Here is a 17,352-nt window from a genome sequence, read left to right as displayed (position 1 = left end):
GTCGGCAACCCAAAATGTTGAAAGAGCCATATTGGACCAAAAAAACAAAAACAAATATGTCTGGAGCCGCAAAAAATTAAAAGCCTTATATAAGCCTTATAATGATGGCAACACATGCTGTATGTATTTATATTAGCTATATTAGCCTACTAAAAAAATGACTTTGCTGGCTACAAATACATACTGAGCCTTCATGGTTAAATGTTCATTTCCCTGCAGTGCATCCTGTAGAGAATGACGCGCCACGTGACTACTCTGTTGTACAATGCCGTCTCAAGTTTAACTTCATTACAGTATATTAATGAATTATGTTTAATGTTCAAGTTTAACTTCATTACAATATTAATGAATTGTTTAATGATCAAGTTTAACTTCATTACAATATTAATGAATTGTTTAATGATCAAGTTTAACTTCATTACAATATTAATGCATTATGTTTAATTATCAAGATTAACTTCATTACAATATTAATGCATTATGTTTAATTATCAAGATTAACTTCATTACAATATTAATGCATTATGTTTAATTATCAAGATTAACTTCATTACAATATTAATGCATTATGTTTAATTATCAAGATTAACTTCATTACAATATTAATGCATTATGCTTAATTAACAAGTTTAACTTCATTACAATATTAATGAATTATGTTTAATGATCAAGTTTAACTTCATTACAATATTATTGCATTATGTTTTGCTTTGATGAAATTAAAGAAATGCAATAAAGAAATCAGATTTTTTTATGTTTTTTTTTTATTTTCAGGATTCCAAAAAACAACATCAAAATTAACGTGCAACGTGCCCCTTATCTGGGCAACAAACAGTGCAATAAAACGCAGTCTGCCATTTCCATTTCAAGATCAGCTCTAGTCATTCCTGGGAATGTGCTCAACCAACACAATCTCACGGCAATTCGTAACTTTTTCATTTAGTGGCTAATTCGTATGAATTCGTACGATCTAATTCGTACAATTTAGTACGATTTGCTTTTCCCCCAATGACGGTTGGGGTTAGGGGTTTGCATATCAACGATCGCACCTTGTAAATAATTACCGTTGAGTGAGTGATCGGGATGGGCTTCTTAGAATTCTCTCAGGGAGGGACAATGAGAAAGCGTGCCCCGCTGTACATCTTTGGCAAAGACAGCTTGCGCTCCATGGCGCATGACACAGCCGCCGGTTTGTTTACAACAGCTACCTGCCTGGCATCCCGCCCTGCTGATAGAAACGTGTGTCGCAGGCTATGACGCAAATCTTCGTTGACAGAAATGTTGAAATTAAATATTCTACACACTTTTACAGCATTGGAAAACGTTAAGATTGTTTGTCCTCCTATAGAAACCGTATTAAAACAAAAAATATATTTTCCTCCCTCATCGTTTTCCATTTTCAAACATTTTTTGAAAAAGTTCCAGGGAGCCACTAGGGCAGCGCTAAAGAGCCGCATGCGGCTCTAGAGCCGCGGGTTGCCGACCCCTGGTTTAGAAACTTTGCAGTGTTAAAGCGAACCGCACGAAGAGCAAAGAGAAACAATGTAACAATCCATGTTTCGGAACAACTGAATTAATTCAGAGGTGTGAAAGCACCCTTAGAGTGCTTTCACACCTGCCTTATTTAGTTCGATTGAATCGCACTAGAGTTCGTTTCCCCTTTTGGTACGGTTGGTTTGGGCAGGTGAGAATGCAGCAATCGTACTCGAGTGCGCACCAAAAGCGGACCAAATAAGTGTACCGAGACCTGCTTGAAGAGGTGGTCTCGGTACGCTTTCAAACAAACCCTGGAGCGGTTCGTTTGTGGTGAGAATATGATCCGTACTAAAACAGGTCCAACCGCAAAAAGTTCTGCGACTTTTGGACTAATCCAGCTGCCGTAGACCGATGCGCTGTGCATTATGGGATATGGAGGAAAAATATTTGTTGACAGCGCTTTACCAACAGACAGAGAGAGAGGGGAAAACATTACCCGATGGATCGTTGCTAATATTTCCGCAAGATGAACATGTCGCAGTTTAGCTAAGTTAATTCACGCCTCCTGAAGTGACGAGCGATGCATTAAACACTGTTTTCCAGCCGCGGCCACGCTTCATTCTCCAAATGTATAGTTTGCCTAAAGCAGGGATACAATTAGCCAGCGCAGTCGTCCCTCCAGAGTAAAAACGACATTTTGTATCTGCCGGTTTTGTTTACTTGCCAGAGTTCATTGGCATTTTCCCGCACATGAAATCTGACCAATCAATAAGCAGTTTAGGAAATATGTTCAACAACATCTGGCCAATGAGAGATGTGGATTTTGTCAGATGACTGCATTTTGGTTTGTTTCAACTGGTTCGGACCAAAGCCAGCAGTGTGGTGTGAAAGCGACCCAAAGACGGCAGAAAAATGCAACAATGTGTCATTTATTGGCCTTGATCTGGATCAAAAGAAGCGAACTACGGGCGTGAAAGCACCCTAACACTCCATTCTGACTGAAAAACCAAAACACGATAATCCCACACTGTTGAAATAGTAGAGGATTAAAGAAAGTGTTTTTAACCAAAACCATGTGTTGTTCATTTTTGGACTATTTTGATCTACTTCAAATGTTGACTAATATATACAGTGCACAGCTAATGTGTGTTTAGGAATTAGGCCGACAGTGATCATTTTCATGCTCATTGTGGAAAACAATTAATTCAGTGACTTCGATGTCATGACAATATGAAAATTCTCATGTTTGCTGGTCTGTCCATCAATATTGGAGCATATGTAATGTTCTTTCTAGCACAGACGTTACAGTAATATATAATAGCATATAAAATATATAAGAGCAAAATAAAAGAAACACAGGAAGAGTCAGAGTTTCCTGATATGTCCACATTAGGAAAGAATATTTCCTACCGAGGATCTCAGGGTTGCGGATGACGGAGCCGATCTGTCGAAGCGCCTGCTGTCCGGCCTTCTGCACCTTCACATGAGAGTCTGTCAGAACCTCTGTCAGCTTCGGGACAATGTTGGGCAGACATGAGGACAGCTGTTTAGGAGCGCAGTACGCCATCGCACCCAACAACTCCACTGAGCCTAGAAGAAATACAATATATCAGAAATACAACTATACAGTATATATATATATATTATATATATATTATATTTATGAAGAGTTCAGATGGAAAACCCTCTAAATCAGGGGTCAACAATCTCGATCCTGCAGGGTTTAGCTCCAACTTGTCTCAAAACACCTGCCTGAGTGTTTCAAGTATACCTAGTATCACCTTGATTAGCTTGTTCAGGTGTCTTTGATTAGGGTTGGGGCTAAAATCTGCTGGACACCGGCCCTCAAGGAACAAGTTTGGTGACCCCTGATCTAAATCCATCAGAATTCTTTTCATGTAAATGAGCATTTTCTATCAGGCTCCTCTGATTAGGTTTAATGTTTTATTTTATATGTAATGATGAGGTTATTAGCTAGTAAATAATATAATAACTTTTTTCAAAAATATCACTTTAGACATTTCTTTGGTTCTTAAAAAGGTAGATTTTCTTTTGGTCAAAACCAGCTAAACCCACATCTGCTTTTTATGCAAAAACCTCTAAATCCAACTAATGTGGCAGGACAGCGTTATTAGTTGGAAAAATCACTAAAGATGAAATTTAAAATTATTTTACCAAACATAAAACACATTACACAAACCACATATGCTACATTAAAAACATATGAACAAACTTATTTCTGAATAAGCTGATGCTGGGATTTGGATGATTAGAAGCAAATCTTTTTGTTGATGGTGTACTACACTCAATTTAATTATCTTAAGTGATTTTTAGCGGATTTTGCATCTGAACTGTTATATATATTATCTAATCAAAGATTTAAACTAAAATACAAACTATATAAAACATTTGTAAGTAATGAATGTAGTATTCAGTAATGATAATAATAATATACATGTATAATATATATACACATACACACATACATGTATAACAGCAAACAATAATAACACAAAATGCAGTTTTTTCTTGTTAAGTTTTGTTAATGAACATAAATAAGAAAAAGATTATAGAAATTATTAAAATAAACTATGTTGTTTTTCCATGTGAGATGTTTAATCAAATTTATATAAATCAATAATTAACAGTTAAATTAAACAGATAACTAGAAATAAAACTACTAATTACTACTACTACTCCTACTAAATAATGCAATGCACTTTTGTGCAATAAATAAAAATATGATAACTGTAGGACATTCATAAAAAATAATACATGGAATAGAAAAATTACCATCAAAATGATCAAACAAAAATATACAAATACATAATGACATAATACAATGACAAACAGCTCTTTTTTCCATGTTTATAGTCATATTTAAACATGATTATTATTACTAAATGTTTACACCATACAACTATTATAGGTCTATTAACAGTAGTCTGTAGCGTGAACAGACCTGCTTTGGTTCTCCAGGACTCCTCCTCCAGCGCCACCAGCAGAGACGGCAGAACCAGCTTCACCCCGTGAGCGCTCAGATTCCTCATCACAGCCTTAGCACAGTCATCTGCAGCCTGATGCACACATTAAACAACATGCAGATTAACTTTCCGCTAAGTTATCCTTATCAAGATAAAAGCGCATGCAATATACGTATCGCAGATACGGGATAAACTACATTTACTTCATGTAGTGGCTGGTTTATCTACATTTGACCAATCAGATGAGGCCTTAATATCTTTATCCCCACCTCCCCTGTGGTTGATGTTCTGCTATTGGCCAGAAACTGAATCCAGAGCAGAAAATAAATACTTATGGCGGAGTCAAATGAAAATGACGACAGCCAATCAGTGTCAGAATATCATTAATGATGGTCTTGATTTTGTGCGGTCAAATCTTTATTTTAACAAGACACTTATTAATTACGCAACACATTATTATTATGTGGTTCATACTATACAATGATTTATTGCTTGCTCTTGTCGAATTTTACAGAAGATTAAGAGCTTTGAAAAAATTCACATTCATTTGCATTTGCAATAGTGGGGGGAAAATGATAACAATAATATATTTTTGGTATAAAAAAAGGGCAATCATACAGAATGACACAAATGATACTCTGGGAGTGTAAAGCAGGAGGAGTGTTTGTACCTCTCTGACGTACTGATTCCCATCACCGAAACACAGCAGCAAGTGAGGGAGGACGTGAACCACATATGGCTCGAATAACTTCCCCAGCATGTTACACAACATCTCAAACGCAAACAGAGCCCCTGAAAAACACAAAAAATGTGCTTATTGTGATAAACAGGGTTCCCACTCTATCATAGACGCCACATTCAAGGACTTTTTAATCACTAATGATTTTAAATCACAGCCATGGCATATACAGTGCCTGGGATTTGGATGATTAGAAGCAAATCTATTTGTTGATGGTGTACTATGTGCCTAAAGCATTCACTCAATCTCAGTTTTGGCGGAAGTGGCGTTTAGCGGCTTTTGCATCTGAACTCTTATATATATATATCTGAAATCTTTTATATATATATATATATATATATATATATATATATATATATATATATATATATATATATACATATACATATATATATATATATATATATATATATATATATATATATATATATATATATATATACATATACATATATATATATATATATATATATATATATATATATATATACACACATATATATATACATATTTATATTACTAAATTAAAGATTTAAACTAAAATAATAACAATATCAAAAAATTGCAAGTCATGAATGTAATATTCATATATATATTTACACACACACATGCGTTACACATCTCAAATGCAAACAGAGCCCCTGAAAAGGAGAAAAAAAGGTGCTTATTGTAATAAACAGGGTTCCCACTCTATTATAGACGCCACATTCAAGGACTTTTTAATCACTAATGATTTTAAATCACAGCCATAGCGTATATAGTGCCATGAAAGTCCTTACACTAACACTTAATATTAACATTAAAATGTCATAGTAATGATGATGTTTTGTTTTGAATGTGTCATTTAAAAAATAGTAGACCGTTTTAAACAACCGTGTTGAAAAAACATTTAAAGTAACATGACGTTTTTTAGATAAAAATCTAAAATCAAACACAAAGTGCTCAGGGGTAGCTTAAATAATGTGTCTGTGCTCTTTGGATAAGAGATTCATCAGAGTAAACAGCAAAATCAGTCCAAGGTACTCAAAAAATGTGGAATAAATATTGATAAGTCTTTATTTTTAAAGGCTTTTTTTCACATTTTTCGAGCGCCTTGGACTGAATTTTAAAGTTTATTTTAACGTTTTTTTTTTTATTTTAGTATCAGTATTGTTAACTTTTAGGATATCTATAAGCTAGTGTGCCCCAAAACTGTGATCAAATTCACATATAGAAGATATAAAACTGATATAAACATGTAAAGCTTGTAGTTTGTCAGAGACACTTAAATGAATCAATGGTTTTATTTACGTCACTTCATACTTTAGTTTCTCATCACATGAATGTAAGTAGTTTCATGAAGCGTGGGAACCCTGAATAAAAATGATTCCAGATTATTTTAAAATGAATCTTTTATGCAACAACATCGCACAGATCTGGTCATTTAAAAGCAGCACCTTCTCTGCGTCTGGAGTTCTTCTTGTCCTGAATGGCGTCCGTCAGGGTGGTCATGATCTCCTGCTGTTTGAGTGATAAGATGCCCAGACCTTTGACCAGTCCGGCCAGTCCGTATGCCGCTCCTTTGCGTTCGGCGTACTTGTCGCTCTCCAGAAGCAGCTGCAGGAGTTTCCGCACCATCCCTCCTGCATCCTCCTTTATAGCAGGAACCAGAGGAGGAAGGCAACTGGCCACCGACTCCTGAACCTGAAGAGCAGAAGATACAGAGAGACATGTCAGGGCCAGGACACATTAAGCTGATGCCAACGAGCACAAAAAAAATCCAACTGTGTTTTCGCCTCACACTGGATCGTGTCTGGACCAAAAAGGTGCACGTGAACACACCAAACAGATGACAGCCGACTGAAACGAGAGCTGCGTTCGGCGTCTGGCCAAGATGACATTTCTTTCTGCTCCGTAGGGGGCAGTATCTGTTTAACCCAAACTTCTGACGTGCACAGATGAATCGTAAACAAACCAACATTTAAAACCATTATTATTAATTGTCAGAAATCCGCTCCTGCAAACATGTCTCATAATCTGCTAATCATTTGCAAATATTTCAGAAATGTAGCAAAATTAAAGCTGCCCTCTTTGTGTTCCTACTTATCTTCAATTGTTTACATGCTACGTCACTTCACTACGTCACACACACACTCAGGCTCTAATTCGTTCCTTAATAACCAATCAGAGCGGTCTCTTTAGCCGAAGCCTATGCAACTTGCTGAATTAGGTCAACAAGCTCTAAAGTTAACCTGACGAGGGGCGACGTGTAGAAAACACCAAACCTTACCGAAAAACACTTAACAAAAACACTTATCAAATGCTAACAATAGACAAAAAGGCCTGCAGACCTGCTGTGAGGGAGTGGAAAGGGCTGTGATCAGCTTGGCCACGATGGGTTTGACTTTGGGGTCGCTCTTGTCCAGATGTTTGGCCAGCGAGCCCATGAGGATGACGACACTCTGCCGCACAGAGTCATAGCTGGCGTCCTGCGGCGCGTTCTTCAGAAACTCCTCAAACACGGGCAGCAGAGAGCTCACGTTATCCTGACACAGAAAGAGAAAGAATTTAATACGGCACCAGTGTTACTTTAGTATTACTTATATACTACAGGGTTCCCACTCTAAATCAACTATGAAAATCCCTGACTTTTACTGACAAAAAGGCTGAATTCTCATGGCCTGCTCTTTAGTGAATAATATTGATTAAAAAAAGGCAGCCTTTGTGCTGTGTATTCATTCCAGAATTTAGCAATACTGCGATTACTAAAATTGTTTTCAAATGACTAAACATTTAGAGAAGCTTGAATTTTTTTTCCAATTGTCATAAATTTCGAAAAAAGATTTGGACCATCCAGAACCTGTGCAAATTCCTTCCGCACCATCTGCATTAGGGCTGCACAATATATCGTTTCAGCATATAAGATACAGCAATGTGTGCATCTACGTTGCAAAGATGTGTTACCTTGCCGTGTGTGTTAAGAGCAGACAGTGCCGCGTCCAGCATGCAGCGCCGCACCTCAGGGTGTCTGTCATTCAGAGCGTCCGGCACAAAGAACAGGAAGAGTGGCGTCACCTGACTCTCATCCAGGTACTCAGCCAGTTTGTTCAGCGCAAGAGCGATGCCACACCTGCACACAAGAAACCCATAATCATTTTTGGATGAACTATCCCTTTAAAAAAACAGCAATTTTTTTAAATATATAACAATAAAATGTACAAAAAGTATTAAAAAAAACATGCAAAATAAATAATAATACAAATAAAAAACAATATATAAATAATATATAAAAAATGCAATAACTTTTACTTTGCTAGATGTTATCCAAAAAGATGTCAGATTATAAAAAACTAAAACATATTGTAACTGATTTCTATAAGAACTGTATAATTACAATATGTAATATAATAACTAATAAATTTAGGTTCTCAAATCAAAGTGTTCACCAAAGTTCTGTACAGACAAGAGTTTGGTAAAAATCACAATACTAAAAAAGTAACATACAATTTATTGCGATGCAAAAATGTCACAATATGCATCGTTATGCATCAATATGCATTCTAAATGAGTTTTGACTAGTCACAATTGTAATTACAGATATCTCTAAGTGAATTTAATTAAATATGAATTAAATACCTGGAAATGTGGATTTTTTTTTTGCACACACAAAAAACGCAAGTGACCAAGCAAAGCCTTAAGCTCTTACTGTTAAATTCAATTAAAGAGAAAGCTTGTTTTTTTTGCACCTTTACTTAAATTGTTCCTTAATTTTGTCTCTGTCACTTCAATAATATTTTATAAGAAGTTTTTAAATTGTTTTATTTTCCAGAGACAGTCCTGTTTAATTTATTTTCTTAAAGAAGGTTCAGTTTAACAAGTTAAAACAAAAGAAATACATAAAACATAGTTTACTTAGTAAAATTTGCATTTCAGTTTAATTTTCAATTTTTATTCCAAATATCGTGATACATATCGAATCGTGAACATTATATCGTGATACACATCGTATCGTGAGCTGAGTGTATCGTTACACCCCTACTTAAGACTACAGCGGTAGGTTTTTAAGCTAGACTTAAAGGCAGGGTTGGAGTGGGACTCCTTTTCAGCCCTGGAGTTTCAAGCCTTAGACCGGCCTACCTCAGTTCACGACTGACCATATTAAAATAACGTCATTTTCAATTCAGTTTCTAATGACACTATCACGTCTTTTTCAAGAAAACAGCTGCTTTAGAACTTCAAATGTTCAACAGCCCTCACAGTATTATATTTCTTAACAATAATTGTTAAGCATTAGTATTAATAATTACTCAGGTGAGGTTCGAACATGGATCGGAGGCATCATAATGCAACGTGCTGACCACTGGACCACAATGGCGCTGTTCCGATTGGAAGAAAAAATAAATATTGCAGTGATATCTGCAAGGCTGCTCACAGGGCTGCGAGACTAAACAGAGCAGAGCAGCGGCAAAATAATGCATAAAAAGAGTGAGGCTATGGTTAAATAAATGGAAAGAGTGGCACTGCTGACAGTGCAAGCAGCTAGGGACACCGGCCCTCGCGGCCAAAAACGGACCGGCTCACCGGGAATTCTCCCTGTCCTCCCGATTAGCCAATCCGGGCCTGCTTAAAGGTGCAGTAAGTAAGTTTGACACCCAGAGGTTGAACTAGATAATGCGTTCCTGGATCAAAACACACACAAGAGCAGGTTACCAGATTGAGGTCCAAAAGGAGCGAGCCTGACTACTGAGCCTAAACGCTGATGCAAGGCTGATATAAATCACGTTCTAAATAAAAGCAATGGCACGCGATAGAAGGAATATTTTTGTCCTAACCAGTACCTGGAATTTATATTTTAAAAACGGTTTCTATTTTTTGCAGCTGAACAAGAGAGAACTTGATGACAATGATCAAGGTAGACCTCAGGTAGACCTCATGCGCTTTATTCAGTGTTAAATGCTAACAATGCGAGTTTAAATGCTATTTTACATGACATTTATTGCCATTTAACTGAAAGCAGCAGCAGATAGTTCACCTCAGATCTTGAAAACAAAAGAAACCATTTGAGAGAGAATTGTAAAATTGTAAACTTCACAATTGTAAAATAATGCAAACCAACAACGATCAGTGATTCAGCATGTACATTTAATAATATTAAAGAGGTTTCATTTGTATTAATTACATTATAAACCTTACCATTTCACTGGAGTGCAGTGAGTGCACTATTCTGTACTTCTAAATGGCTGCATTTAAATTTCTGTCGTGTTTTGTCTGGTGCAAACAGCCAAATTGCTTATCACTGCAAATCTCCTCACATAGCGTTTTGTTAGGACACAATACAATGTAACCTGCTCACCTAATGTTTACGCTCGCAATATTCATATTATTTGCTAATTTACAACCACCTCATGTGGAACTCTGAATCTGCATCTCATTTCAGAGTCTACTACTGTCCACCGCAGGTCGAATTTCAGTCACGCATGCTTTGAGAGCCTTTCTGAATGAATAAATGCGGTTTTCCAAAAGGCAACCCGGGTGTTGAAAGATAATTGGCTAAACTGGCATTGGGCTGGTTAGAGGGACCAAAACAAAGACAGACGTTCTGGCACATAACACACATTTTCAAGGCAGAACATCTGACTTCAGCATTGTTTTTCAGATAAACAGGAATGTTCACTGAGCATGTTTCTGAAATATCTGCAAACATATTCTGGTATTTTTATGCTTTAGAAAAGTCAAAAACTTACATACAGCACCTTTAAAAGTATTTGGTCCTTTCTAACATGTAAAGGCAGACATACACTCCAAAAGCACGGTCTAACTGACTAATAAAATACAACAACAAAAAAGAAAAGAAAGAAAATAAAAAACTTAACTAAAATTAAAATATAAAAATCCCCAAATAGTCATAAATAAGCATATTTAAAAAGCTCTCACCTGGCCTCCCATTGATCAGGAGGTGCTTCAGAAATAACGCGTCCCAGAGCATCCAGAACTGGAGGCGGCCTCTGAACAAACACCACAATCCACATCAATTCAGAACAATACATAACAATTATTGTGAAAACTGCTTAACAAATCAATTTGAATTGAGCTACATTTGAATCATATGAATAAAAAAAAGCAGTGTGGGTAATTGATGACATTTAACTCAACAGCTAGGGCTGAACAATATATTGATGAGCATCAATATAACAATGTGTGTATCCACTAATAATAATAATAATTCCTTGCATTTATATAGCGCTTTTCTGGGCACTCAAAGTGCTTTACACATTGGGGGAAATCTCCTCTTCCACCACCGGTGTGTAGCGATGACGTGACAGCAGCCATATTGCACCAGACCGCACACCACACACCAGCTGATTGGTGGAGAGGAGACAGAGTGAAGAAGCCATTTATGGTATGGGGATGGTTAGGAGGCCATGATGGACAGAGGCCTGTGGAAAGATTTGAAAAGGATGCCGGGGTTCCTCTTCTCTTTTTTTTTTGAAGGACGTCCTGGGATTTTTAACGACCACAGAGATAAAGATAGAGATAATATTAAATATATATATATATCTTTTTAAATTGTTTACACGATGACGACCATGTAGTTTTACATTTGATGGTTCAATTTCTGTACTATAATACTGTTGGACTCCCCAGAAAACCAGAAAGAGTTGTTTTTTTACACTTTTATTTTGCTCTATATGCTTGTAGTTTATTATTATTTATGCGGAAGCACTGCATAGAAAAAGACTTGATTATCCCGGTTGATCTAAATGAATAAAATATTTCCAAATAGAACTGTTCAAATTATTTGGTGAAATTATATTTATATCACAGCAAAAAAAAAAAAAAAAAAAAAAAAAAAAATATATATATATATATATATATATATATATATATATATATATATTTATACAACAGTTCTGTCTGGTTCTCGAATCTGATTGGCTGATAGCCGTGATATATTTAAGTAATATCAGCACCCGTACAGCCTCTTTACCCTTTGTGTATTACTCCGCCCACATACAACCAGCAAAAAGCAGACACTACAGATCTAAAGTTTAAAAGATGCTTGCTCAGCTGTTTAACTGTCAGCTTATGATTTGAATTTAATGCAGAAGAAAGTAGTTCCTCATACACAAGGGTTTTTCAGACTCTCCATGTTTGATTTGGTTTTTATATACACAATTATGCCGTCAAACTGTTGTATAAACGCAATATCACACTCGTGGCAGTGCGATATGGCTGTATATCGGCACTGGTGGGGCACTAAGGCACTCGGCCTGCCAATGCACGCCTCCCACCGGTGCCGATATACAGCCATATCGCACTGCTACTCGTGTGATATTGCTTATATATATATATATATATATATATATATATATATATATATATATATATATATATATATATATATATATATATAAAATGTCAAATCTTTCCAATATTGTGCAGCCCTAATAACTGCGATTTATATGCTAAAACTCAATTGTCAGTCATGATGATGTGTGTGTGTGTTTGTGTGTGTGTGTGTGTGTGTGTGTGTGTGAGTGAGAGAGAGCCTTACATATAGCTTCTGATGGTAGAGTTGAGTGAGCTGTGAGAGGACAGTCGCTGACTGCTCCTGATACTGACTGACGGCGCTGGACAAAGCCTCCGCACCGGCTGAACGCACCGCCTCCTCATGCTGGATCACATCCTCAATCAGCAGTGGACACAGCTCCGGCACCAGATCCAGACACAGAGCCTGCCACAGTCTGACACAGACATATAGAAAAAGAGAGAGACGCAAATACACACTTCATCAGTAGTAATACAGCAAATCAATGCTAATTTTTGAATAGTTTTGTCTGTTGTCTTGAGACAATAGTACATGTCTTGTACATTCCTTGGATCATGCAGAGAACATTAATATGAGTTATTCCCTAATTGACACAACTTCCCTTCCACCATCTTGAATTAGTTTAAAAATCGTGTTGTTTTGAACTCTCCATAGATCGTTAGCCTAATTTCCACCAAATTTGGCTCAGACCATGCTGCCAAAAAGTTATAGAATGTTCCTGTTGCTCTGTGGCTTGTTGCCATGCTTGTTTATGATGTGGCCGCTGGGCTGCTTGGCCCCGATAACTGCTGCTTGCAGCTATTATTTGCAACGCATTTTCTTTTTTACTTAATTCTTTTGACACAAATGGACAGGAGTTTACAAAATGGACCATTTCCAAAATAAACCCATGTTGCCAACATCTTCAGCACAAGCCCAGCTCTGAATCAGCAGAGTCTGCAGTGTGAAAGATGACTGTAGCGACTCAAGATGACTCACTTCTCCGCCAGAGCCCTGGCCTCCTCCTCCACATCAAACTTGGCCACCCAGAGCCTCCTCAACATCTTCAAGCCATTGACATCAGTGCTGTCAGTGGGTAACGCCAGCTCCATCTCCAGCAGACCCTATAGCAGGCAGACACATCGCAATGTTAAAGGGGACCTATTATGTAAAAATCACTTTAAACACAGTAGTGTGGCATCAGTCTGTGAATATAACCAGCTTTGTATGGTAAAAAACAATTAATTCTATTTTTTATAAATACACGATGCAGAAACACTGTGATTGACATTCTCCCTTTGTACGTCATTAGAGGGAGAAAGCCCCACCCACTAGTGACAATCACTCACTCATTAGCATAAGACGTTAGTCTTGTTTTTCAATCTGCCACTATCCGCTTGTTAAGTGGTGACGTGTTTGTGACGTATGTAATACTGTTTCCGTGTCCAAGCCGCCATTCATTTGAGTGGAGAAATCATTCGTTTATGATCACGTTTTATTCCTATCACACATTAAAGTTAATTTTATATAAAATCATAGTGTACACAACAATCTCTGGGCTTGCTGCATAACAAATACCAAAAGTTTAACAATTTATAAAAAATAAATCACTTTCTGGCTATCGAATATTAGGCATAGACGTAATATATTGCGATCGTGATTTTCGAAAGTATTAAATCGCTTTGTAAACGTTTATTATTACCATTTCATGAGTCTCCCCATTCAGTTAAATAGAGCGCTTGGACCCGGAAGCCGATTCGCGTGACGTCACACTTGACAAGCGGATGCTGACACATGGACATTTGTAGCTCCGCCTTATTTGAATTTAAAGCGACAGTCACCAAAACAGCACAATTAGGATTAAAGCCTAAAAGGGTCAGATACGGAGAGTTAGAAAACATTAATTGTGTGGCTTTTTGAGCTAAAACTTCAAATACACACTCTTGGGACATTAAGACTTATTTTACATCTTGTAAATGGGTATAATAGGTCCCCTTTAACACTTAAAACAATGCAAAAAAATACATCGCTATTAAAAAGGGAAGGAAACTTTATAATGTGTTAACATCCTCAAAAAATGTTTATAAATGTTTAATGGTTTAAAATCACTTGAATGTATAGTGTGGAAATATAAGTGTAAATAATTTAGTTTCAAATGAACAATAATAAATAAAGTTATGTTCTTTGGTTTTTAATTATTTCATTTCAATAACAGGCCAGCCATGAGGGACATTTACCCTTTGTCTTTCTGACGACTGGCTGAGCCAGGCTCCGTTTACACTAGTGAGCTTTAGTTTTAAAATTTTAGAATGAAAACAATTCGTGTCCACACTAGCGTTTCACCCAGGATTTCTGAACAGCTCTCTGTCCACACCAAAACGCTGAAAACACACATCACGTGACCACACACACACACACTCTTGGGCAAGCGCTGCAGCATTTCTACCCAGATGAGAGCTGTGCTGGTCAGACTGCTTATCAAGCATCTCCCGCTGGATCTAATCTCACTATATTTATTAAACGTGATATTTAATTAATCTTGTTGTCTAAATCTAAAGACATATTCCCCGACTTCGGTCTTTTGAATCGATTACTTGTTCACAGGTAACATGTTTTGGCTGAGCGCAAAGATAAGTTAATAATTAATGTAACCACATACATGTAATGTGTATTTATATAGCACATTTATTGTGTATGGCCATACACCCAAGCGCTTTACAATCATGCGGGGGGGGGTCTCTCCACACCACTACCAGTGTGTGGATAGTCAATATATCAGTCATCAATCAATATACATGCTGTATATTGACTGATCGCTTGCCTTTATTTCCTCTAATGTATAATCTTATTGTGCGTTATACTTTCATAATGGCCATTACTGATTATTAAAACTGACATTCAGCAAAGCAGAGGATACATTTCGTATTTTCACTGAAAATGAAAGGAGGCAGTGATGTTATATAGGCTCTGTTTTATTATAAATATGCACACAGTGAAGATGCAGCACGACGCATCAGCATTTCTGCTGTCTGTTAAGTTGTTAATATCAAAATGATAATAGGCAGTTCCTTACATCATGTTTTCATTTTATTGTTGAGAAAGTGAAACAACGTAGCCAGGGTAGAGTGAATAAGGTTATAAAGTACACTGTTCCCTTTGAAGATTTACCGGACAAGTCCTCAAGGGTCTGTTTTCCATATCAAACTTGCGAAGTCTGAACTTACAGGGAGAGGATGCGAGACTGAACTGTGTGTGTCGGCTACTTAATATTGAGGAAAAGCCCCAATCAGAGAGGCGAATGTCTGCAGCCGCGCCTCCGTTTTCAGATGTCTCAGTTTTCCCCCATCCACTCTGAGACGGAGCAGAAGCGTTTTAGAATGAAAACGGCCTCTCCAGCGTTTTCGAAACGCTCCGTTTTTGGCGCTCGAAAACTCCAGCGTAGTGTGGGCAGATGGTGTAACCGTAGCAAAACTTAAGCGTTTTAAAACGAAAACGCATTAGTGTAAACGGGGCCTCAGAGTGATGCAAATGATACAGGCTGACTTTTAACGACTCTTCCTTTGTCTTCAGGTGATGCTTTCATGCTAAAGAAACTGTTCTGTTGACTAACTTTTGCAGTCAGTAGCTGAGCAGGTTTTTAAAGCTGGAATTATACTCGCGCCTGGCGCCGCATCGCACACCTCCACTGACTGCGCGCGCACCTCGCGAAACGGCCGAGGCTTTTATACTCGCCGCGTTCACCGTTGTGATATTCTTTAAAACGACAGGGGGCGGTCAAAAGAAACCCACCGTAAAGTCAGACGGATCAACAGAGAAGTAGAAAGTTTTCGGAACTACATCATATCTTAATATCGTTCAATATTTTTAAACTATTGATTTTTTTATTGTTTTTATACATTATTTTAATGATTATAAGCATTTTTATAACAATTCAAGATTTTTTTTAATCAAATCACTTGCTTTTGTTCATATCTCAGACAGTTTCACCATTTAAGGTTTATTACAATATTAATCACAAGAGAACATGAGTTGCTTTACGAATATATTTTTATTATGGCAAGAATAGAAGCAAAAAAAGAAAAATATTTTTTTTTTTTCAGATTTAGCCTGTTCCACAAATATATAAACCAGTGTTACCAGTGGAAAAACATACTCTGTATTTGTAATTAATGACAACAGAACATGAGTTACTCTACAAATATAGCCTATGTTTTATTAGCGCAAAAAATAAAAAAATGTACACTTACTAAAAAATATAGATTTTTTTTTTATTTTTTAGATTTAGCCCGCTCCACAATTCACACATTACAGTCTGGCTAGTTTCTGTCCTCTTATGCTAAAAAGGCAATGATGGTCCAACATTACAGATCATTATCACCAATAAAGCCCAGAGAAACAGGGCATCAGTATATTGTAAACCGCTAGGTTAAAACATTCCTTCCCAGTTATCAAAGAAATACTTCTGTGACTTCATTTTAGTTTTGTAACTATTAAACTGTTTTAAATTCAAAATTAATCAAAATACATCAGTGTAAAACCTATAAATGGTGGAAAAACATATTCTGTGATTGTGTACCTGGTCTCCACTTTTGCCATGGCCTCTTTTGGTTTTAATAAATTTATTCTTCAGGTTTTTGCAAACCTTTTAACAAAAACTTTCTCCTTTCCCACAGCTGTTGCTATTTCTAGCCAAGTATTATTGATCATAGGGTTATCTCTCTGATCAGGTGTCATTAGATGTGTGTACAGTCGTAATGTTTCAGACAAAATCTCTTCAAAGTGTATCATAGTCCACTCAAATCAGTTGCCGCGCCGCGTGCACTGTTCGCTCGAGTCTCAAAAAATGCCCGACGCACCGCCAGCCG

At 36.8% G+C, this 17,352-nt stretch overlaps 1 protein-coding gene across 2 annotated transcripts in view; it reads right to left on the bottom strand.

Annotated features, from left to right (window-relative positions):
• gcn1 (GCN1 activator of EIF2AK4) overlaps window positions 1-17,352 on the bottom strand; it is a 779,792-nt gene that overhangs the window by 707,615 nt on the left and 54,825 nt on the right. For both annotated transcript variants that reach the window (XR_012384057.1, XM_073910032.1), the window contains exons 29-37: window positions 13,487-13,611; window positions 12,734-12,923; window positions 11,113-11,183; window positions 8,143-8,308; window positions 7,530-7,724; window positions 6,636-6,882; window positions 5,131-5,252; window positions 4,439-4,553; window positions 2,887-3,066 (exon numbers count right to left, since the gene is read on the bottom strand). Coding sequence is in view for 1 of the 2 variants with exons in the window: in XM_073910032.1 (XP_073766133.1) it covers window positions 2,887-3,066; window positions 4,439-4,553; window positions 5,131-5,252; window positions 6,636-6,882; window positions 7,530-7,724; window positions 8,143-8,308; window positions 11,113-11,183; window positions 12,734-12,923; window positions 13,487-13,611 (1,411 nt within the window). In the remaining variant the exon portion in view is untranslated. The remainder of the gene's footprint in view (window positions 1-2,886; window positions 3,067-4,438; window positions 4,554-5,130; window positions 5,253-6,635; window positions 6,883-7,529; window positions 7,725-8,142; window positions 8,309-11,112; window positions 11,184-12,733; window positions 12,924-13,486; window positions 13,612-17,352) is intronic.

The sequence above is a fragment of the Danio rerio genome, chromosome 8 (genome assembly GCF_049306965.1).
Source record: "Danio rerio strain Tuebingen ecotype United States chromosome 8, GRCz12tu, whole genome shotgun sequence".
Lineage (NCBI taxonomy): Eukaryota > Metazoa > Chordata > Actinopteri > Cypriniformes > Danionidae > Danio > Danio rerio.
The sequence above is the reverse complement of the archived record's forward strand: the minus strand, read 5'-3'. Positions and strand labels throughout refer to the sequence as shown.